The sequence below is a fragment of the Oryctolagus cuniculus genome, chromosome 15 (genome assembly GCF_051225735.1).
Source record: "Oryctolagus cuniculus isolate XC-2025 breed Fujian yellow rabbit chromosome 15, ASM5122573v1, whole genome shotgun sequence".
Taxonomy (NCBI): domain Eukaryota; kingdom Metazoa; phylum Chordata; class Mammalia; order Lagomorpha; family Leporidae; genus Oryctolagus; species Oryctolagus cuniculus.
Window position 1 is genome coordinate 38,463,338 of NC_142881.1, and position 17,545 is coordinate 38,480,882.

Consider the following 17,545-nt stretch of genomic DNA (forward strand, 5'->3'; position numbering starts at 1 on the left):
CCTGGCTTTGGCTGGGCCCAGGTTGCTGGAGAGTGAATCAGCAGATGGAAGTTCTCCCCCCACACCCTCTTTCTCTCTGTTGCTCTGCCTTTCAAATAAATTTAAGTGGATGACACTGAGGCATAGCAGGTAAAGCTGGTTCTGTGACGTAGTGGATAAACCTGATGCCTGCAGTGCCAGCATCCCATATGGGCACCAGTTCGAGTCCTGGCTGCTCCACTTCCCATCCAGCTCTCTTCTATGGCCTGGGAAAGCAGCAGAAGATGTCCCAAGTCCTTGGGCTCCTGCATGCACATGGGAGACCCAGAGGAAGCTCCTGGCTCTTGGCTTCAGATCAGCACAGCTCCAGCCGTTGAGGCCATCTGGGGGAGTGAACCAGCAGTAGGAAGACCTCTCTCTGTCTGTCTCTCTCTCTCTCTGCCTCTGCCTCTCTGTAACTCTGCCTTTCAAATAAATAAATACATCTTTAAAATTAAATAAATAAATTTGAAACACAAATAAACATTAAATAAATTCAGTCAGATGGTGTTTGTGACTTTGCTATTAAATGCTGTGTAACCTTGCAAACGTCATTTACTTTCTGCAATTTTATCAGTTCAACAGAGTACTAGGGGCTGAGTGTGTACAGCTGGTTAAGCCACTGCCTGCAACGCTGACACCCCAGAAGAGCTCTAATTCAATACCTGGCTGCTCTACTTTGAATCCAGCTCCCTGCTAATGTGGCTGGAAAAACAGAGAAGGTGACCCAAGTACTTGGGCCCATTCATGGGAGACTTGGATGGAGTTCCGGGCTCCTGGCTCCAGCCTGACCCAGCCCCAACAACTGCAGCTATCTGGGGAGTGAACTAGCAGATGGAAAAACTCTTTCTTTTTCTCTCTCTCCCTCTATAACTCTCTGCCATTCAAACAATAAATAAATCTTAAAAAAAAAGTAGTAAAAATTTCCTTTCTTAGGTCATTATACATTACTATACATATATATATATTTTTGACAGGCAGAGTGGACAGTGAGAGAGAGAGAGACACAGAGAGAAAGGTCTTCCTTTGCCGTTGGTTCACCCTCCAATGGCTGCCGCGGCCGGCGCGCTGCAGCTGGCGCATCGCGCTGATCCGAAGCCAGGAGCCAGGTGCTTTTCCTGGTCTCCCATGGGGTGCAGGGCCCAAGGACTTGGGCCATCCTCCACTACACTCCCGGGCCATAGCAGAGAGCTGGCGTGGAAGAGGGGCAACCGGGACAGAATCCGGCGCCCCGACCGGGACTAGAACCCCGAGTGCCAGCGCCGCAAGGCGGAGGATTAGCCTATTGAGCCACGGCGCTGGCCTATACATAGTTTTTAATATATGCTACTACATATGTAAATACATTCCTCTAATTCTAAAGTATTTTCATATTTACAGTAATAATTTATAAGTGTTCAAATATAGTACCAGTGGAATTCAGTAATAGACAACTATCTGAAAGAAGACATTAGGAATTGTGATATTCCTTGACTTCTCAAAGTAAGTATTTTAGGAAAATAAGTAAAATAATTATAGTCAGAGTATAAACTTTTTTAAGATTTATTTATTTATTATTTGAAAGGCAGAGTTACAGAAAGGCAGAGGCAGAGAGAAGAGAGAGAGAGAGGTCTCCCATCTGCTGGTTCACTCCCTAGATGGCCGCAACAGCCAGAGCTAGGCCTATTTGAAGCCAGGAACCAGAGCTTTCTCCGGGTCTCCTATGTGGGTACAGGGGCCCAAGGACTTAGGCCATCCTCTACTGCTTTCCCTGGCCACAGCAGAGAGCTGGATTGGAAGTGGACAGTCGGGTCTCAAACCAGCATTCATATGGGATGCCAGCACTGCAGACAGTGGCTTTACCCACTACAACACAGTGCCAGTCCCAGAAGTATAAACTCTTGAAGTATAATATTTCCACATTTATTACTAAAAGTGTTTTCAATAAGATGATAAGAGGCAGTATTGCGGCATAGTAGGTTAAGCTGCCACCTATGATGCCGGCATCACATATGGGTGCTGAGTCCCATCCAGCTCCCTGCTAATCCTCCTGGGAAGGCAGCAGCAGATGACTCAAGTCCTTGGGCCCCTGCCATCCACCTGGGAGACCTGGAAGAAGCTCCTGGCTCCTGGCTTCAGCTAGGCCCAGCTCTGGCTGTTGCAGCCACTTAGGCATGAATCAGTGAGTGGAAGATCGCTCTCTCTGTCTCTCCCTCTCTTTCTCTGTAACCGTGCCTTTCAAATAAACAAATTTTTGTTTAAAAAGGGGAGGGGGGCGGCACCGTGGCTCACTTGGTTAATCCTCCACTTGTGGCACCAGCATCCCATATGGGCGCCGGGTTCTAGTCCCGGTTGCTCCTTTTCCAGTCCAGCTCTCTGCTGTGGCCTGGGAAGGCAGTGGAGGATGGCCCAAGTGCTTGGGCCCTGCACCCGCATGGGAGACCAGGAAGAAGCACCTGGCTCCTGGCTTCAGATCGGTGCTGTGCCGGCCGTAGCGGCCGTTTGGGGAGTGAACCAATAGAAGGAATACCTTTCTCTCTGTCTCTCTCACTGTCTATAGCTCTGTCAAAAAAAAAAAAAAAATCCTGAAGTTTAAAAATAAGCGTTACTTAAATGTAAAATTTTTGATTCAAGAGCACATTAATTTTTAAATGTTATACTATCCAAGGCTGGCACTGTGCCTCACTTGGTTATTCCTCCGCCTGTGGTGCCGGCATCCCACATGGGCACCAGGTTCTAGTCCCGGTTGCTCCTCTTCCAGTCCAGCTCTCTGCTGTGGCCCTGGAGGGCAGTGGAGGATGGCCCAAATGCTTGGGCCCCTGCACCCGCATTGGGAGACCAGGAGGAAGCACCTGGCTCCTGGCTTCGGATTGGCACAATGCCGGCCTTGGCGGCCATTTAGGGGGTGAACCAACGGAAGACCTTTCTCTCTCTCTTTCTCACTGTCTATAACTCTACCTGTCAAATAAAAAAAGGTTATACTATTCCAATTGATATTATTTTTCAGCTATTTTGCAAAAAATTTCAAAAATTTCTAACTTTGAAAGACATTTGTAATTGATGCAATACTTGTAAATAATCAAAAGCCCAGTGTACACCCTAGGTGAACAGCTGGACACTACAGAATATTTAAAATAGGGACTGGAGTGGGCCGGCCGGTTGGTGTAGCAGATAAAGCTGCTGCCTCCAGTGCTGGCATCCCATATGGGCACCAGTTCTAGTCCCGGCTGCTCCACTTCTTATCCAGCTCTCTGCTATGGCCTGGGAAAGCAGTAGAAAATGGCCCAAGTCCTTGGGCCCCTGCACCCACGTGGGAGACCTGGAAGAAGCTCAAGGCTCCTGGCTTTGGATCAGCACAGCCCCAGCCCTTGTGGCCAATTGGGGAGTGAACCAGCGGATGGAAGATTTCTCTCTCTCTCCTTCTCTCTGTGTGTAACTCTTTCAAATAAATCAATAAATAAATCTTAAAAAAAAAATAGGGGCTGGAGCTGTGGTATAGGGGTAAAGCCACCACCTGCAGTTCAGGTATCCCATATGGGCGTCAGTTCCAGTCCCAGCTCTCCATTTCCAAGTCAGCTCCCTGCTAATGTACCTGGGAAAGCAGGAGATGATGGCCCAAGTGCTTGGGCCCCTGCACTCACCTGGGACACCAGGAAGAAGTTCCTGGCTCCTGGTTTTGGATGGGTCCAGCTCCAGCTGTTGCCTGGGGAGTGAACCAGCAAATGGGAGTGTTATCTCTCTCTCTCTCCCCTCCCACCCCTACTAACTCTGCCTTTCAAATAAGTAAGTAAATCTTGAAAAGATAAACTAGGACTCTTTATTTTTATTAGTAATAAATTATTAGGATTAAGATTAAGTTGTTAGGATAGGCGAGACCACCAAAAATGACAGGAATATTCAGGGCTCAGAGTAACATAAAAAATGTAAAACTGTAAATAATGTAATTGTGCAAATAGTGCCTGCTTTGGAATGTTTTACCTAACTTGAAGTTTATATCTTTCTGTTTTAACTTATTTTCGATGATTGAATACATAGAAGGAAAAGCAGGCACGGTTTGTGTAATTCTCCATGATTACTTTAAACATTAACAGAAACACAAGCTTTCTACCTCACGCTCCAGAGTCGCTTCCGTCCGTCGGCTTCGCCGCGCGGGGCGGGTGTCCAGGCGGTGCGACTGCTCCAGGGCGAGAGAAGTCTGGGCGGGGCGTCGGGGGCGGCCCCTTCTGCCCACCGATAACAAGCTCATTCCCAGGGAGCCGGCCCGACCAGACTGCCCCCTCCGCCTCGCCGCCCCAATAAGGCTCCGTCACCTCTCCGAGAGCTCGGTAAGTTCCGAGTAATCCAAGGGCACGCTGCCGAGCCATCATCGGAAATGATTTTGAGACAGTTTATTGGAGAGTGGGGAAGGGGAAAGGGGAGGCAGAGCTGGAGGGGGAAATAATCAGGTATTAAATTTGCACATGGTGCAATGCACAAATGGTTGCAAAGTGATTATATTTGACTGCTAACTGGTTTCCCCAGGAAAGGTCTTCAGAGGGGTCGTCGCTAGCTGCTTCCCACCGGCTTCCGAAAGTCTGGGCAGGGGCAGCTGGCAGGTGCATGTGCCTGGACGAAGGGCTGCGCCTGGCTCAGTCACTAGCGGTCTCTGCCTCGGTCCGCAGATCCGGGGGATGCTTCTCGCCTGGCCCTGCCTCCACGAAAGAAGCGCCCAGGGGTCCTAGGAGAGCGGAACGCCGACACCAGCGCGGACACCGCGGGCCATGAGTCCTCCGGGATTACGAGCGTCGCTCTCGCTGCTCCTGCTGCTGCTGCTGCTGTTGGCCGGCTGCCTCCTCGTGGCCGCCCACAGGGACAAGGGGGCGGCGGGCGGCCCGGCGCTGGGCTCCTCGGGTCGCTTCGTCAGCCCCGAGCAGCACGCGTGCAGCTGGCAGCTCCAGCAACCGGCCTCGGGGGCCGCGGCGGGCAGCGAGCTGGCGCTGCGCTGCCGGAGCCCGGACGGGGCGTTCCAGCAGTGCGCCTACCGCGGCGAGCCAGAGCGCTGCGCTGCCTACGCCGCCCGCCGCGCGCACTATTGGAAGCAGGTGCTGGGCGCGCTGCGCAAGAAGCCGCGGCCCTGCCAGGACGCCGCGCCGCTGCGCGCCCGCCTGTGCGCCGGCAAAAAGGGCCACGGCGCCGAGCTGCGCCTCGTAGCCGGCGTGTCTGCGCCCGCCGGGCCCACTGTCGCGGGCAGCGCTGGGGAGCCCAGACCGCGGGCCAGGAGCCGGGGGCGGCCCCGGGATCCAGCGCGCGGCCCGGCCGCGGGGGTCCCACCTTCCCCGAGTGCGCCCTCCAAAGAAAAGCCCCCCGAGAAGAAGAGCAAAGCGGGCAAGAAGAAGGTGGTCTCGGTCCCCCGTGACGAGCGCCCCACGGGGACCGGCCCCGACTCCGACGGGCTGAGCGAGAACGCGGAGCTCACGGAGACCTACTGCGCGGAGAAGTGGCACTCGCTCTGTAACTTCTTTGTCAATTTCTGGAACGGCTGAGGCTGCGGGCCTGGGGAGAGGTGCGGGGGTCGGGTGGGGGGAGGTCAAGTGCAGGAGCAGGGGCGGGGTAGCCAGGGCCGTCGTAGACCGAGGGATCTCGAGTTAGAGGGGAGGAAGCCGGGTTCTGGAACGGGGCGGGGGTGCCTCTCCGGGCCAGCAGAGAAATTGAAGTTTCTGAAGTCTCGGACCTGATTAAGGACAGAAAAAACAGTGGGCACAGAAACAGTACCTTAAGGATGCAAAAACTGTAGGCTAGGGAGAGAGGTAGGTACCGAGAGAGGCGAAAAATAAGGTTGGGGGTGTGTGGGAAATAGTCATTAAAGTGGTGGGAAGCTTGCGCCCGAAGCAGGATGGAATGTATTTTGTTGAACACGTTTATATGAGGTTGTAACAGGAGCAGGTGACAACCTTCTCACTCCATCGGTTGACAAGATTACCGACTTTTGCCTTTCTGAATTGGTACGAACTTGGGTGATGCCTGGTGTCAGAGATGATCTCTCTATGAGAAGCCTCATGGGGAAAAACTGGCTCCAAGGGTTTTCATAGGGCTGTCTCTCTGTTCTTTGAAAAAATGTTACTTTTTAACCCAATGATGCTTAATGTTCCGGAACTTTCCCCATAACCTTCTAAATTCAGAAGGAAATCATAGAAGTTGAGTGTACCCATAGCTTGTTGTTGTTAACAAGCAATTCTGTTTGTATTTGACCAAGTGTTTAAGAACACCTAAAATGTAAGTGTGCATCTCAGAGTTACTTCCACCTTTAGGAAAATTGTATCTTTTGGATTCATGTAATTAATTAATTTCATTTTTAATGTGATGCAATGACAGACTTTGCATATGTTAGGTGCTCAATAAAAACTGTATGGCCAGATTTACTGAAATTCTGTCTGCATTCGATCTATTTCCAAAGACATCCTGAACTGAATTCTTAGATACAGTTTGAATTGTTGGGAAAAGACGAGGCCTCAGAACTCTGTGTGGACCAGTCCAGCCGTGAGGGCCCATCACTGTTCTGTGTGACCTGCACCCGGCTCTCCTTTTTTCCTCTCCTCTCCTCTGCTTCCCTTCATTCCTTCTCCTCTACCTCCCCTCCCCACTGCCCCTGGCACCCACCTCTACAGTTTGCATTAGATATCAGCATTTTAAAATTACATAATTGGTGCAGGCATTTCAGCAGCAGCTAAGATGCTGCTTAAGACACGCACATTCTATGTCAGAGGGCCTGGGTTTGATTCTACTCTGCTTCTGACTCCAGGTTCCTGCTAATGTGCACCCTGGGAGGCAGCAGGTAATGGTTCAAGTACTTGGGTCCCTGCCACCCATAGGAGAGTCCCAGATGGAGTCCTAAGCTCCCTGCTTTGGCTTGGCCCAGCCCTGGCAGTTATGGGCATTTGGGAAGTGAACCAGTGGATGGAAGAGCTCTCTGTTTCTGACTCCCTCTGCCTTTCAAATATATATAAAAAAGGAAAATAGATTAAAATGAATAAAAATTAGGCAATAGCACATAAAAATCCAGATTTCTGGTTCTTTTAAGAAATTAGAAGAACTGCTGGCGCCACGGCTCACTAGGCTAATCCTCCGCCTTGCGGCGCCGGGGTTCTAGTCCCGGTCGGGGCGCCGGATTCTGTCCCAGTTGCCCCTCTTCCAGGCCAGCTCTCTGCTGTGGCCAGGGAGTGCAGTGGAGGATGGCCCAAGTGCTTGGGCCCTGCACCCCATGGGAGACCAGGATAAGTACCTGGCTCCTGCCATCAGATCAGCGCGGTGCGCCGGCCGCGGCGGCCATTGGAGGGTGAACCAACGGCAAAGGAAGACCTTTCTCTCTGTCTCTCTCTCTCTCACTGTCCACTCTGCCTGTCAAAAAAAAAAAAAAAAATTAGAAGAACTGGCAGTATGATCCACTTACTGACATAGCGACAACTGCCTGCTGCTGGCTGCCTCCCATGGGATTGGGTAAGTTCTCTGGAGTTCTTCACTGCTGCTGCACACCTGATGAACCGACTTTATTAATTTGGGCCCACTAGAGAGCTGAGCCACCTCAGGCACACATTTCCTACCTTTTCGTTAACCAACTGCTCTTCTCGCCCTCTCCCATCTTAAAGTAGTGGTAACTGGAGCAGTCTTAGAGGTGCTGATCATCTGCTGTTTCCTTCTTTGAAATGTAGGATCTTTTACACATATTCACTATATTTCTGCATTCACACAATCATCGAAACATTCAGATTGAACATGATTTCAGGCCAGGTATCTGAGGTCATATTCTGAGTTACAGCGACTGTTAGATAAAATTCATCTTGGTTGGGCAGATGTTTGGCTGGTTAAGTAGCTGGGTCCTCCATCGGAGTTCCTGGTTTTGATGTTTGCCTTTGGTTCCTGATTCCAGCTTTCTGCTAATGCAGACCCTGGGAGGCAGCAGTGTTAGCTCAAGTAATTGCACTCCTACTACCCACATGGGAGACCTGGATGGAGTTCCTAGCTGCCACACACAATGCCCACCCTCTGCCATTGTGGATATTTGGGGAGTGAACCAGCACATGAAAGCTCTGTATTTCTATTTGTTTACCTGTGTGTCACTCTGCCTCTCAAAATTTTTAAAGAATTGAGCTTGGCCAAGAAGAAGCTCAGAGCACCTGTAGCCTACTTCCTAGAGATATGGATCAAAAGCCTAACAAAATGTGTGTGTCATGAGGAAGAGGTATTGGAGATGAAACTGCACTGCCTAGAACCAGGAGTAGAATGGTGGTTTCATCTCTCCGCACATGACAACTGACAGTTCCCTCCAGTATGGCCTTTGGTAGTGAGTCTGATGACATTGTCTCAGTGAAAGAATTTCCCTACAGGTTCAAGCACACAATGCTGGTTGCTATGGCTTCTTCTCCCTTTCAAGAAGAGCTGTACCAAGACTCAGTCTCAGGAACAAAGAGATGCTGACTGGAGCACGCTGCTTGCAGTGGAAGGGACAGGGATAGGTCCTACCACTGGTTCCTAAGTGACCGTGGCTAAGTCCCAGCGTCTCCAAGTCTGAACATTGACGGGAATTAGACTGAGTTCATCTAAAGTCCCTAGAATATGCTGCCAGTATTCTTGAATCCTACACATAGTTTTACCTAGAGATAAGATGTGACTATCAACAAGTGGCAATGTATTATACAGAACCACATGTGATAACCCAAGAAAGATCACAGACTTGGAAGACATTCAGAGGAAGCCAAGTGTGATGTTCAAGGAAATCAATAGAGGGAAAGAAAAAGGAAGGAAGGAAGGAGGGAACAAAGAGGAAAAGAGAAATGAAAGGAAGGAAGGAAGGAAGGAAGGAAGGAAGGAAGGAAGGAAGGAAGGAAGGAAGGATGGATTTTTGGTTCGTGGGCATCTGGGAAGCTTTGGAAGGATAGGTTTGGAAAGACAAGCATGAAACTGGGAGAGGACAGGCTCAGCCTCTCTGAAGTAGGAAGGAGGACAGAGGCCTCCAGGAATTTGGTGACCACTGCTTTTCTGGCCCTTTTTGGAAGTCTCAGAAATGTCATGGTGTCAGGTTCGTGATGGCAGCCATGGTAGTTTTGTAATAATGATGTTTACAATAGGCCGTATGTCATTGTGGGGATGGAGTCAGCAACCATGTTGGATTTTTGGCCGTTGCCAGTTCTGGACCCCAGCTTTGCTGCCATTGCGATTTCAGGTGGCTGGCCTTGGAAGGAATGTTAGAGACAACTCCAGGTAGAGAGGGTGTGGTGACATCTTTCCTCCCCTTCTATTTTTAAAGATTTATTTACTTATTTGAAATGCAGACTTATAGAGAGGGAGAGAGGGAGAGAGGGAGAGAGAGTCTTCCATCCCCTGGTTCACTCCCCAAACGGCTGCAACAGTCGGAGCTGTTCCAATCTGAAGCCAAGAGCCAGGAGCTTCTTCTGGGTCTCCCACGTGGGTGCAGGGGTCCAAGCACTTGGGCCATCTTCCTCTGCTTTCCCAGGGCATAGCAGAGAGCTAGATTGGAAGTGGAGCATCCAGGACTCAAACCGGCACTCTTATGGTATGCCAGCACTACAGGGAGCAGCTTTACCTGCTATGACACAGCGCCAGTCCCTAGTATTTTTTTTTTTTTTTTTTTGACAGGCAGAGTGGACAGTGAGAGAGAGAGACAGAGAGAAAGGTCTTCCTTTGCCGTTGGTTCACCCTCCAATGGCCGCCGCGGCCGGCGCACCGCGCTGATCCGATGGCAGGAGCCAGGAGCCAGGTGCTTTTTCCTGGTCTCCCATGGGGTGCAGGACCCAAGCACCTGGGCCATCCTCCACTGCACTCCCGGGCCACAGCAGAGAGCTGGCCTGGAAGAGGGGCAACCAGGACAGAATCCGGCGCCCCGACCGGGACTAGAACCCGGTGTGCCGGCGCCGCTAGGCGGAGGATTAGCCTAGTGAGCCGCGGCGCCGGCCCCTAGTATTTTTTAAAAATTATTTTTATTCATTTGAAAGGCAGAGAGATGGAGAGAGCACTCCCCCATCACATCCCAAATACATGCAACAGCCAGTGCTACTTTAGGTCAAAACCTGGAGCCTGGAACTCCATCTGGGTCTCCTACATGAGAGGCAGGGAACCCAGTCCTTGAGTCATCTTCTGCTGCCTTCTAAGGTGTCCATTAGCAGGAGGCTGGAATTGCAAGCAGAGCCTGGGGCTCAAACCCAGCCACTCTGATATGGGATCCCAGGCTCTCTGATAAAGAATACAGGCATCCCAACCAACGAGGCAAGTGCTGTGACTACCATGCCTGCTTTCCATCTTAAAGGACACTCACACAAAACGGTAATCAGCAACTCTCCACCCCAGCGGAGAAGAGCATACAAAGAAATGAGCATGAAGTATGTGGCTGTAGGAGAGAGAATTATAGGATAAAGAGTGTGATGTACAGTATTGGCAGGGGGCTGTGAGATCTTCATTGTGGAAGACTTGAAAGGAGATGAGGATGTTGCTGTCCAGAGTTCATAGGTGGTATTGGAGGCTAGGGAACCACAGCTGACCTCCCAGCTCCACGGCTTTCTTACAACTCCAAAGAAGAGTTTTCCAGTGCCTACAGCTGCAGGGCTTTGATGAACTTAGCTCAAGTGTTGTCCCTCTCATGACCTCTAGCTCATCGCATTCAAACTTCTCCCCATTTCAACCTTTCAAAGCAGCCATCAAAGCGGACCAAAGTCCTTCTCTCCTTTTGAGAGCAAGAAGTCTATGTTAACCATATTACAATGACTGGGCGTTCATCATACAGACCACAGGCAGATAGGAGATAGCATGGGAGATACCATTAACAGTAGCAGCACAAGGAGAAATACCTAAGAATGAGCTCAGCAAGAATAGGCAAGAGCAATATGAAAGATCCAGAAATACCCCTGAGGGCAGAAAAGAAAGACTCAAAGAAATGCAGTCTTGTGGGGTTATTATTAGATTAAAAAAAAAAAAGGTCAAGTTTCTCTAGATTGAATTTAAACGTGATTACAATGAGTACCAATAGGATTTTGGAGTGTGAGAACTCAGCAAACTGATTCTAAAGATCCAACAAGAAACCAAGGTGAATTTGGGGGCTTGCGGGAGGGAGGATGCTTTCATTAAAGGGCACAACTTGAAATGGCCAAGTACAGAGATTCTCAACGGAATGTTGGCAGCACAGTGCAAAACAATGTAAACGATGTGGGAGGGGGCCGTTTCTAGGTAACCACAGGGACTCCCCAGAAAGGCCAGAAGCCTCCAACCAGCCCTTCAGTTGACAGTTGCTGCTTTGAGCTGGGTGGTCATGTGATCGTGGTGGGGCTGAAGACCCCAAACCTTTGATCCATATGTTCTTTTGTTCCCATGAACAATGATTACAATGAGAACGATTCTTCTCCAAATCAAGACAGGGATAGGGCCCTTGCACATTGATTTTACTGTGTGGGGAGAGAGGTGGAGGGAAGACTTCCAGTGTGGGATCCCCAGAAGGATGAGATGTCAAAGTTGATGCTTAAGCATGTATACGTATTCCTTGGCAGTGCCACGGGATGAAATATTTACCCGCATTTAGAAGCAGCTGTCTTCTCATTTCTCTTCTTATCCCTTCCTGTTACTGCCCATGGTTCGAGAATGCTCCCAAACAAACAATGGAAAAAAAGGGCAGAGCAAAGCAGCAGAACAATGCACATCACCTACCACACTCACTCACAAACACAAGCATAGGACTGGAGCAATTTGAAAGCTTGTCAACTGCAGCTGCGCTGAAAGGAAAGCCGCTGTTTGGGACAGACCTATCGTTAATTCCTTCGTCAGACCACCCAGTCTCAACCATGTGGGTATGCAACCAGTTTCTTACATGGGTTTCCTCGTTTCCACAAAGCCCTGTTCAAGTCCACAGCATAAGCTTTAAGGGAAACCTAGAGGATAAAACTACTTAAAGTAACTGTGATGGCTGGCACCTGCAGTGTTACAAAAGATGTTTGGTGAAGCTCTCAGAACGAAGTAGGACCTCCTTGTACAATCAGGGCATGAACCTGAAAGTAAGGACGCAGCCTTAGGATGACCAGGCACATACTGAAGGCTGGAGATCCAGCGTTACTGGCAACTGGGACAATTAACCTGGTGGAGCCAGCTGGTAGGAAATGGGGGTGGGGGGAGCAGGGGCCAGGAGGGACATTTGGCTTACAGTCTCAAGTTCCTAGCAGCCTCAAAATTTGACTGCTACTTAATGGTAAATTTGCTCAAAAAAGCAGAGGGGGCTTCTTTTTTTTTTTTAATAGTCTATAGTTTGATTTACCATTAAAACAACACAGTTGTTATTTAATGTCTAGTTGATGTTGAATTTTAATCATGTTTAGAGAATATTTTAGACAGGGCTGGTCATGCGATATATTTTTAAAAAAATTTATTTATTTTTATTTATGTAAAAGAGTCACAGAGAGAGGTAGAGAGAGAGAGAGAGAGAGAGAGAGAGAGAGAGAGAGAATCTTCCATCTGCTGGTTTACTCCCCAGATGACCTCAACAGCCGGAGCTGTGCCGATCTGAAGCCAGCAGCCATGAGCTTCCTACGGGTCTCCCACGTGGGTGCAGGGGCTCAAGGACTTGGGCCATCTTCTACTGCTTTCCCAGGCCATAGCAGAGAGCTGGATTGGAAGTGGAGCAGCCAAGACTCAAACCAGTGCCTATGCGGAATGCCAGTGCTGCAACTGGTGGCTTCACCCGCTATGCCACAGTGCCAGCTCCTCATTCAATATTAGTAACATGAAAGTTCTTGACTTACCACTTTGCTTGCCATTAGTTTCTAATTGAAGTAAGTAGACTCATGATACTTGCTGAATACTGAATGTGAGAGCTCAGGCTCTGTGTGCTTGTGCTGGGTGCCCATTCCCAAGTCTGAAACACACATGGTTGAGGAACAACACCTGCCTATTAACCTCCCATCTTACCAGCTAGGGAGGATCAAACACAGCCTATCTTGTGTGGACTCGCTCAAATTGACTTCCAGTCTAACCCCCAGGAAACTGTGTCATGCTCCCAGGGATGCACAGTGAGAGGCGCTAAACTGAGGAGTATATTCAAAAGTCCTGTCCCACTAGAAACTCCTTGGGAATCCCAAGGCGGTGAGATTTTGACTCCAGGGTAAGGCCACAGAGCTGTGGAAATGGACAGTACTGAGATTTTTGGGGGCTGGAAATGTCACTCCAAATGGTACCTCTTTAGGTCCTCTCCCAACATTTGTAGGGCTTGGCACAAGACTCCCATTAGAGTGAAGTCCAGTATCATGTGTCTTAATGTTAAATAGTCACAGCTCAGTCTAATAAATACATTCTATCCTCCTATCTTGCCTATGCCTTTGTAACAATAAAATTTTTTAAAGGTTTAATTATTTATTTATTTGAGAGGCAGAGTTACAGACAGAGAGAGGGAGAGACAGAGAGGAAGGTCTTCCACCTGCTGGTTTGCTTCCCAAATGACTGCAACAGTTGGAGCTGGGCCAATCTGAAACCAAGAGTCAGGAGCTTCTTCGGGGTCTCTTACATGGGTGCAAGAACCTAACCACTTGGGCTATCTTCCGGTGTTCTCTCTGGCACACTAGCAGGAAGCTAGATCAAAAATGGAGCAGCTGGGATTTGAACCGGTGCCCACGTGGGACACCTGTGCCACAGATGGTGGCTCCACCCACTATGCCACAGGGCTGCCTCACAGTGTTTCACTGATTGTGTCATTTCACAAATCTCTTCATTGGCCAGAGCTAATCACAAAGATGGTGGTGAAATATTAGTAGCTATAGGATACTTTGTCATTGTGCTTAGCATTTTGTGTGTGTGTGTGTGGGGGGGGAGATTTTATTTATTTGAGTGGCAGAGTTATAGATAGAAAAAGGGAGAGATAGAGAGAAAGGTCTTCCATCTGCCGGTTCACTCCCCAAATGGTCACAATGGCCAGGTCTGGGCCAAGCTGAAGCCAGGAGCTTCTTCCGGGTCTCCTATGTGGGAACAGGGGTCCCAGCACTTGGGCCATCTTCCGCTGCTTTCCCAGTTGCATTTGCAGGGAGCTGGATCAGAAATGGAGTAGCCAGGATTCAAAGTGTTGCCCATGTGGGACGCCGGAGCTGCAGGTGAAGGCTTAGCCCACCATGCTACAACACTGGCCCTGTGCTTAGCTTTTGTGTTTGTTTGTTTTTTTAAGATTTATTTATTAGAAAGGCAGAGGTACAGAGAGAGAGGGAGACACAGAGAGAGCGAGATCTTTCATCTGCTGGCTTACTGGCCAAATGGCTGCAACAGTCAGAGTTGGGCCGATCTGAGGCCAGGAGCCAGGAGCTTCCTCTGGTCTCCCATGTGGATGTGGGGGCCCAGGGGCTTGGGCCATCATCCTCCACTGCTTTCCCAGGTGCATGTGTGCTTAGCATTTAAAAGCCCATTTCTAGTTTCTTCATTGAAGGAATTTTTATGTAAAATGAAATATTATGCTTTCTGCCAAGTATATTCAGTGGAAAATCGGATAATCATTTGCTTGAGCTGAATTTTGTCTTGCTGGAAACATTCTCTCACTGCCACAAGGATGTGGTGGCCATTTGCCAGGATCCTTACCAATAAATATAGTAAAGTCCCAGAATTCGCTCTTCTCTGCAATTTCATGGCCATCATTTTCTTCATTCCCTAATAAACACCCCAGAGTAGCATTTGAGCTTTCTGAGCTGTGATTTAGCAGGAATCATTCTTTTTTAATTCTCATGGCTCTGATCTGTTACTGCATCTCTGTGGAGGTGCAGAGTTTTCATCCACTTGATTTGACGAGAATAGCTTTAACTTAAATTTAATTGTTTTGAAAATTAACTGTGTCTTCATTACTTAAAAAGTCCCAATGTCCTATTTGCACATTTAATAACATCACATGCGGGCTGGCGCCGTGACTCACTTGGCTAATCCTCTGCCTGTGGCACCGGCATCCCATATGGGCGCCAGTTCTAGTCCCGGCTGCCCCTCTTCCAGTCCAGCTCTTTGCTGTGGCCCAGGAAGGCAGTGGAGGATGGCTCAAGTGCTTGGGCCCTGCACCAGCATGGGAGACCAGGAAGAAGCACCTGGCTCCTGGCTTTGGATCAGCGCAGCACTGGCCGTAGCGGCCATTTGGGGGGTGAACCAACGGAGGGAAGACCTTTCTTCTGTCTCTCTCTTACTGTCTAACTTTCTCTGTCAAATAATAAAAAAAAAAAATAACATCACATGCTATAGTTTACAGGTTACACAAATTTAAGCGGACCATTTTTTAATTTTCTTTTTTCCCCTTCAGGTTTTCTCTGAATTCCATTTTGATATTTTCTATCACAATCTTGATGAGAATCCATCTTCAGTGACCTAAGGGATTAAAGTGTATTATCATTACATACATTGGGCACAAAGTTTGGTATACATTTATTGAAAAGACTTAAATTTTTTGGGGCCGGTGCCGTGGCTCACTTGGTTAATCCTCCGCTTGCGGTGCTGGCATCCCATATGGGTGCCTGATTCTAGTCTTGGTTGCTCCTCTTCCAGTCCAGCTCTCTGCTGTGGCCCTGGAAGGCAGTGGAGGATGGCCCAGATGCTTGGGCCCTGCACCCGTGTGGGAGACCAGGAGGAAGCACCTGGCTCCTGGCTTCGGATTGGCGCAGTGTGCCGGCTGTAGTGGCCATATGGGGGGTGAACCAAGGGAAGGAAGACCTTTCTCTCTGTCTCTCTCTCTCTCACTGTCTAACTCTGCCTGTCTAATAATTAAAAAAAAGAAAGAAAGAAAGAAAGAAAGAAAGAAAGAAAGAAAGAAAGAAAAGACTTAGATTTTTTAAATGAGAAAATCCAACGATCTACACTATTTTCACAGGGCGGACACTGTGGCTTAGTTAAGCTATCACTTGGGATGCCTGCATCCCATTATGGACTTTCTGGTTTGAGGCCTGGCTGCCGTGCTTCTGATCCAGCTCCCTGATGATGATGGTCTAGGTGTTTGGGTTCCTGCTTCACACGTAGAAGACCTAGATGGAGTTTTAGGATCTTGGCTTCAGCCTGGCCCAGTTCTAGTTGTTAGCATTTGGGAAGCAAACCAATCAGTTGATGGAACATTCTTTCTCTCTCTCTGCTGCTCTGCCTTTCAAAATAAACAAATAAATCTAAAAAATTATTTTCAGGGGCCAGCATGCGACACAGTGGGTAAAGCCGCTACCTGCAACTCTGGCATTTCATACAAGTACCGGTTTAAGTCCTGGTTGCTCCACACTTCCATTGCTAATGTGCCTGAGAAAGCAAGGGAAGATGACTCAAGTACTTTAGCCCCAGCCACCCACCCACCCACATGGGAGACCTGGGTGGAGTTCCAAGCTCCTGGCTTTGGCCTGGCCCTTGCCACTGTGGCCAGTTTTGGGGTGAACTACTTCAGTGGCTGGAAGATCTGTCTATGTGTCTGTGTGTAATTCCAAAATTATTCCCATGTTTTCAAAATGATTATTTTCCCCTAAAATAGTATTCCTCCTAAAAACATTATCTGCCTATTAAATTTAAAGGACACAAATAACTAATGAATTTCAAAAATTGAAATCAAAATTTTGTAAACAAAGATGAAAACTTAATTTTTTGAAGTTTTATTATATCTTATTAAGCATTTTTTTTTTTTTGACAGGCAGAGTGGACAGTGAGAGAGAGAGAGACAGAGAGAAAGGTCTTCCTTTGCCGTTGGTTCACCCTCCAATGGCCGCCGCGGCCGGCGCGCTGCGGCCAGCGCACCGCGCTGATCCAATGGCAGGAGCCAGGAGCCAGGTGCTTTTCCTGGTCTCCCATGGGGTGCAGGGCCCAAGCACCTGGGCCATCCTCCACTGCACTCCCTGGCCACAGCAGAGAGCTGGCCTGGAAGAGGGGCAACCGGGACAGAATCCGGCGCCCCGACCGGGACTAGAACCCGGTGTGCCGGCGCCGCAAGGCGGAGGATTAGCCTAGTGAGCCGCGGCGCCGGCCATTAAGCATTTATATAAAAATTATTTCCAATTCTAGCATTCAATACCCATTTCCAGGGGTGACAGCATTTAGCCTAATGGTTGAAGATGCCACTTGGGACATTGATGTCCTTTATCAGAGTGCCTGGGTTCAACTCTAAGCTCCACTCCAATTTCAGCTTCCTGCTAATGTGCACCCTGGGAGGCAGCAGGTGATAGAAAAGCTAAAGTGATAGAATCCCCACCATTCATACGGGAGGCCCAGACTGGGTTCCTGGCTCATGGCTTCTGCCTGGCCCAACTGTTGTGGGCATTTGAGAAATAATATACCAGATGGGTGATCACTCTGTGTTCTTCTGCCTTTCAAATAAATAAATAGGAAAAAAAAAACCCTAGTTTTATAAAAATGCCCATTTCTGGGACCGATGCTGTGGTGCATCGGGTTAAAGCCCTGGCCTGCAGCACCAGCATACCGTATGGGCAGCAGTTCAGTCTCGGCTGCTCTACTTCCAATCCAACTTTCTGCTAATGTACCTGGGGAAGAAGCGGAGGATGGCCCATGTCCTTGGGCTCCTGCACTGATGTGGGAGGCCCAGAAG

General features: G+C 49.0%; 1 protein-coding gene across 2 annotated transcripts; it reads left to right on the forward strand.

Moving 5' to 3' along the window:
* Positions 1–4,159: 4,159 nt before the first annotated feature.
* FGFBP3 (fibroblast growth factor binding protein 3) lies at positions 4,160–6,386 on the forward strand. Of its 2 annotated transcripts, none has more exons than XM_051823408.3 (2): positions 4,160–4,322; positions 4,519–6,386. In XM_051823408.3, exon 2 carries the CDS (start codon positions 4,758–4,760, stop codon positions 5,517–5,519), a length of 762 nt encoding a protein of 253 aa, XP_051679368.3. In that variant the 5' UTR covers positions 4,160–4,322; positions 4,519–4,757; the 3' UTR covers positions 5,520–6,386. The 2 variants fall into 2 exon arrangements, with proteins under 2 accessions (XP_051679368.3, XP_017203905.4); XM_017348416.4 differs by having other exon boundaries at positions 4,659–6,386.
* The last annotated feature ends 11,159 nt before the right edge of the window (positions 6,387–17,545 follow it).